The sequence below is a fragment of the Ranitomeya variabilis genome, chromosome 1, assembly GCF_051348905.1.
Source record: "Ranitomeya variabilis isolate aRanVar5 chromosome 1, aRanVar5.hap1, whole genome shotgun sequence".
Taxonomy (NCBI): domain Eukaryota; kingdom Metazoa; phylum Chordata; class Amphibia; order Anura; family Dendrobatidae; genus Ranitomeya; species Ranitomeya variabilis.
The window spans coordinates 670034466-670040465 of record NC_135232.1 but is presented as its reverse complement, the minus strand read 5'-3'; the positions used below and the strand labels follow the sequence as shown (position 1 = coordinate 670040465).

The 6000-nt window shown below is 47.0% G+C and overlaps 1 protein-coding gene across 2 annotated transcripts in view; it reads left to right on the top strand.

Annotated features, from left to right (window-relative positions):
• Positions 1-362: 362 nt before the first annotated feature.
• Positions 363-6000, top strand: part of STXBP6 (syntaxin binding protein 6) — a 104928-nt gene continuing 99290 nt past the window's right edge. The window contains exon 1 of one of the 2 annotated variants that reach the window (XM_077263965.1): positions 363-761. In XM_077263965.1, coding sequence (XP_077120080.1) covers positions 443-761 — 319 coding nt within the window. In that variant the 5' untranslated portion in view covers positions 363-442. The remainder of the gene's footprint in view (positions 762-6000) is intronic. The other variant, XM_077263975.1, reaches the window with a different exon arrangement.

The following is a 6000-nucleotide window of genomic DNA, read 5'->3' as shown; positions in this document are numbered from 1 at the left end:
TGCGGATTTCATTTACCATAGCTTTACATGGTACTGTAAATGCATGGGAAACTGCTGCGGATCCACAGCAAAATCCGCAGCGTGTGCACATAGCCTAATGAGTTATGACCCCAAGGGACAGTAGTCAGAATTGAAAAAATTGGCCTGGTCATTAAACTGCAAATTGGCTCTGTCACTAAGGGGTTAAACAAATAGAGAAATACATTATATAAAAATATATTCTGGTATAAGAAAAATTGAAAAATTTCTGTTGGACATTTAGAACTAACAAAATGTCGCAATTTGTGCAACACGTTTTGTGAAGAGCCAGATCCCGTCCGTCATTCCTGCACATCAGGAGCGTGTAGCAGTAGCATCATACAGGCATTTTGGGGATGTCACGTTTCCCGGGCGGCTGAGCCGGCTACTGTGTACAGGACGCTCCGCAGTCATTGCTCACCACATGCACACGCTCTGGGCCGGCATTAGAACACGTTCCCGGAGCCTCCTCTTCCTCGTCCCGCGCTCCTTCAGTCCTCACACTCTGCCAGTGCTTCAGCCTCAACTGGCAGCCAGGTCTCTCCTCGATACCCGGACACTGATTGGCTGCTCCAAGTCACGTGGGCGTGCCCCGGTTTTGCAGCAGCAGACAGAGGCAGGACAGTGCTCCGCAGAACTGAGTGCAGCCCGGGACCGGAGAGCTGCGGAGTCCGGCACACAGGCGCTGCAGCTGGGATTACCGGGAGCGCAGCTGTCCGCAGCATTACCCCCAGCGGCCAGAGGTGAGTGCAACTTTCACACCTGGCACAGAGAGGCGCCCCCTCCTGCCGGCGCCCAGCACCACACCTCTGGTCAGTGCAGCCCCTCTCATGTCCCAGTGTACGTGGCCATGCGCAGCACACCCATCGGTGCCCAATGATTGGACGATCAAACTGTCCCAATTCTCCAGCTCAGCGTAGTGTATCCCCCCCCCATTGCTCAGCGTAGTGTATCCCCCCCCCATGCTCAGCGTAGTGTATGCCCCCCATGCTCAGCGTAGTGTATGCCCCCCATGCTCAGCGTAGTGTATGCCCCCCATGCTCAGCGTAGTGTATGCCCCCCATGCTCAGCGTAGTGTATGCCCCCCATGCTCAGCGTAGTGTATGCCCCCCATGCTCAGCGTAGTGTATGCCCCCCATGCTCAGCGTAGTGTATGCCCCCCATGCTCAGCGTAGTGTATGCCCCCCATGCTCAGCGTAGTGTATGCCCCCCATGCTCAGCGTAGTGTATCCCCCCCCATGCTCAGCGTAGTGTATGCCCCCCATGCTCAGCGTAGTGTATGCCCCCCATGCTCAGCGTAGTGTATGCCCCCCATGCTCAGCGTAGTGTATCCCCCCCATGCTCAGCATAGTGTATCCCCCCCCCATGCTCAGCGTAGTGTATCCCCCCTCATGCTCAGCGTAGTGTATCCCCCCCATGCTCAGCGTAGTGTATCCCCCCCATGCTCAGCGTAGTGTATCCCCCCCCATGCTCAGCGTAGTGTATCCCCCCCCATGCTCAGCGTAGTGTATCCCCCCCCCATGCTCAGCGTAGTGTATCCCCCCCATGCTCAGCGTAGTGTATCCCCCCATGCTCAGCGTAGTGTATCCCCCCCCATGCTCAGCGTAGTGTATCCCCCCCCATGCTCAGCGTAGTGTATCCCCCCCCATGCTCAGCGTAGTGTATCCCCCCCATGCTCAGCGTAGTGTATCCCCCCCATGCTCAGCGTAGTGTATCCCCCCCCATGCTCAGCACAGTGTATCCCTCCATGCTCAGCGTGGTGTATCCCCCCCCCAATGCTGAGCGCGGTGTATTCCCCCCCATGGTCAGCGCGGTGTATTCCCCCCCATGGTCAGCGCGGTGTATCCCCCCCCCATGCTCAGCGCGGTGTATCCCCCCCCATGCTCAGCGCGGTGTATCCCCCCCCATGCTCAGCGCAGTGTATTCCCTCCCATGCTCAGCGCAGTGTATCCCCCCCGCGCTGAGTTTATTTTCGGCAGCATGTCACTTCTTTGTGCGGATTCCTCAGTGTTTTAAACCTATTCCTTAATAGGACTCCGCAGGTGTAAAAACGCAGGCGAAATCCGCACAAAAACTGCTCTAAATCATCAGTAAATCCGCAACGTGTGCGCATAGCCTTTGTGTGGAAACACAGCGTTTCTGGACCCATTGACTATACATTGTGTAAAGCAAATCAAAAAACACAAGACAATCTGCAACAAATCCGCAAATAATCCGCAAGATGTCCGCATCAATTCCGCATGAAATCCGCAAGCATTTTGGCCTGCGTATTCTGTCGAGATGCAGATTCTATGCAGAAAATTCCGCAGGCAAATCCGCAACGTGTGCACATACCCTTAAACAAACAGTGCACCATTTTTAATGAAAGCAAATGACAGAAATGTTTTTTTTAGCCAAAAAACTAAGGAAGAAAAAAAAAAAAAAAAAAAAAAAAAAGCAAAACTGTTCAGGTGGACAAATCCTTTTTAAAACTGCAAACCACTTACTGCTTTCTTTTGTGGCGTAGACTTGGCTTCCATTGGTGTTGGGTATACGCAACAGTTCAACATGGCAGATTGTCTTTTTGACAGATCTCGACAATCGGTTGACACCTGTTTTGCTCATTTGTGTTGGAAAGGCCCAGAAAAAGGTCTGAATTGTCATTTGTGTCTGTCATATCTCTAGTGCGTTCCCAGCATAGCATCATCTCGTGTGCACTATTTTGCTAAACTTGTCTCCCTGGAGAATATAAGGATCAGGTCTATTAAAGGGAATCTGTCAGTAGGATCAACCCTCGTCAGCCGTCTATATGGGCATATAGGTCATAGGGAGCTGAATAAATTGATACCTTGATATATGTGATCTGATGTCTTATTCCAGAGAAATCCACATTTTTCTTAATATGTAAATGAGCTGTTCAGATCTATGGGCCGGACATAGATCTGGCTTTGTTCACACCTGCATTTCAGATTTTCTCTGTTGGAACTGAATAAACAAATTCATATTGAGCACAGATATCTTGCATGACAGCTGTAAATGGAGAAAAAAAAGACCCCATTAGCGATATTGGGGTCTGTCAGAAAAATGGAATTGCAAAGTGCAGGTGTGACCAGAGCTTAAATGTCATGTTCAGCTGTATCCTTGCGCTGCGCACTAGTTCTGATTGCGTGTAATATGAACTGTTGTGCACGGCTGTGCGGGGTCAGGCACTGCAGGACTTTGTTCTCATGTGCACTATGGAAAAGCATTTACTGTCTGGCTATCTTAGTTCTAGCTAAACCATAGCAGCCAATCGGAGCCATGATTTCATTCTCTTGCACTTTTATTTTTGTTTTTCTTGATATATTTTTTTTCTTGTCATATATTATGCTGTATCAACTACTTGTAAAACTTGAGCTACAATTCCCAGGGTTTTCCCAGCAGGGCCACCCTTCGTTTTCTGGGCTGTTTCCTGAATTCTCAGCTTGTTTCTTGAAGCAGCTACTTGATCTACGCATTTCCAGTACAGCGCCATTGGATGGGAATTTTACAAACCACACCAAGCCCAGTTCCTGATTCCAATAATGCGTCGCTTACTGGGCTGCTTGTTGAAGTTTAGATAATCTCCTGCTGATAAAACTATGATCTTATCATTACAGGACTAGTAAACCTGCTGCCAGTTAGTCCTCCATATTCATGAGCTCTGTATAACCCCGTCCCCACCAATGATTGTCCGTTTTTCACTTTTCTGCCTATGCACAGTGTACTCAGAAAGCTGCCAATCAGTGGTGTGGCCGGGGTTATACACAACTCAGCATTCAGAGAACTACTAGATCTGCAGCAGAAAAAACAGGGATTTTATTAAAATAACATCAAGCAGCCCGGTAAGGGACACATCATGGAGTCAGGGTCTCTGCCTTTACATTATGTTGTTGTTTTCTGATGGAGGAGCGAAAACCTGGCCACAGTTAATTGTTAACAAATCTGTATTGTGCCCAGAAGCTTTTAGCACTATCACCTACAATGTTGTCATCGGCATAGGAAAGGCAGGGGTTGCCGTTGCCCCCAGGATCCTCTGCCCGAGTTCTCGCAGATTCCTTTTCCTATATTTATGGCCACTGTTGGGTGAGGTCTCCAGTTGTTAGAATTACAGAACTTCTTTTTTTTTTTTTTTGTTGTTAACCTTCATTTGAAAAAAAGCTTAAATATGTTATTGATGGAATGCTCTTTCAGCGGCTAGCAGTTCTTCCTGTCTCCCATACACATGCACACTCTATTTGGCCGAGCATGCATGTGTTCTCAAAGGGCATGAAGAGTGGGGAGCAAGCCCAATGACTGACACCTCTAACAACAGCCTCTCTCCCATAAGAGCGAAAGATTGAGCACAATGAAATCCAACCTGCCTGATCTTTCTTTCACATGACATCACCGCAAACACACATTCTGCCAGCTTTGTTCTGATGTGTGTAGAGGTCATTGTGTCCTGTGGAAACATTTATCGAAAGCTATTGATTTATCAAAGCAATCACCATTGTATTGTGAGAAAAGTGTTAAATGTAATTTGGTGACCTATATAGGAACTCACTAAAAGTAAGAGACTTGTGTGTTCTTGTGTGTAAAAGTTTTCCGAAAATTTTCTTGTCCGTGCCGGGTGGAGGTTTTTTTTTTCTCAGATTACAAACTTCAGTTTAAAGGCTATTTGTAACCAGATTTTTTTGTTATGTAATCTGAGAGCAGCATGCGGTAAGGGACGAGACACTGATTCCAGCGGTGTGTCACTTATTGGGATGGTTTTTGCAGTTTTGATAAACACCACTACTGATTGACTGCTTTCTGAGTGCATTGTGAATAGGCAGAAAACAGCCAATCGGAGCGGTGGGTGGGGTTAGACAGAGCTCAGCATTCAGGGAACCAGTAGATCTGCAGCAGATAAAATGGGGATTTTATCAAAACTATTATTATTATTATTATTTATTTATATAGCACCATTAGTTCCATGGTGCTGTACATGAGAAAGGGGTTACATACAGGGTTATGGATATCGTTTACAGTAAACACGTTTACAGTGACAGACTGGTACAGAGGGGAGAGGAAAACTATAGCAAGCAGCTCAGTAAATGGCACATTACTGGAATCGGGATCTCTCCCCCCTATATCATGCTGCCTCAGGTTGCGTAGCAAATGCCTGCTAACAGATTATATTTTAAGAAAACAATTCCATGGGTAGGAATTGCAAGAAATTAGTAAAATAAACATTATTCCCCTGCTGAAGCCTCTCCTGGGCGAGCGCTGCCTCTCCACTATTCCACTGGACCACGCTCCAGCAGTGACATGCCATCTACAACATGTGACTGCTGCAGCCAATCAATGACCTCAGCATCATGCTGGGACCACTGAGGCCATTGATTGGGTACTGTGATCGGGAGATGTAGATCACTTCTGCAGGCTGTCATCAAACAATTTGGAGAGTGTCGTGGCTGTAGCTGCGGAGTGGCGTCGCTGTAGCAGTAGGGGCTTCAGTGGGTAGCGATGCTTATTTTGTTGTTTTCATGCCTCATCTCCAGCCCCTGCTCATATGTTTTTAACCTGATTTTTCTTCCCATCAAATTTGCCCTGAAGGTTCTCTGCACTTTTCTTGATAAAACCTTGTATTATCCAGTCAACCAGTCGGTCTCTGTACCCTTCCTGTCTTATAGACGAAATACATTTATCAGAGACTTAATTGAATGAAAAAAGGATTGGAACAAGAAATTGTAGCAGAAATGTAAGATACTCCAGCTTCTCTGCATGAGAAGAGGAGATTTTGATTAAGGGGATTATGTGTCTCAGACGTTCATTTATAATAGACCCTATGAGGACATCCTGATCCCCTGAATTAGTTCGAAAAGAATTTAAAGATCCAACACTTCTAATACATGAACCAATGTTGCCTAAAAGAGAGAAATTCCCTTGTGATTACAAGCAGCGAGTGTCTGATGCTTTGTGTCATGAAATCCTCTTGGGTCGCTTGTCCACCATAGATGA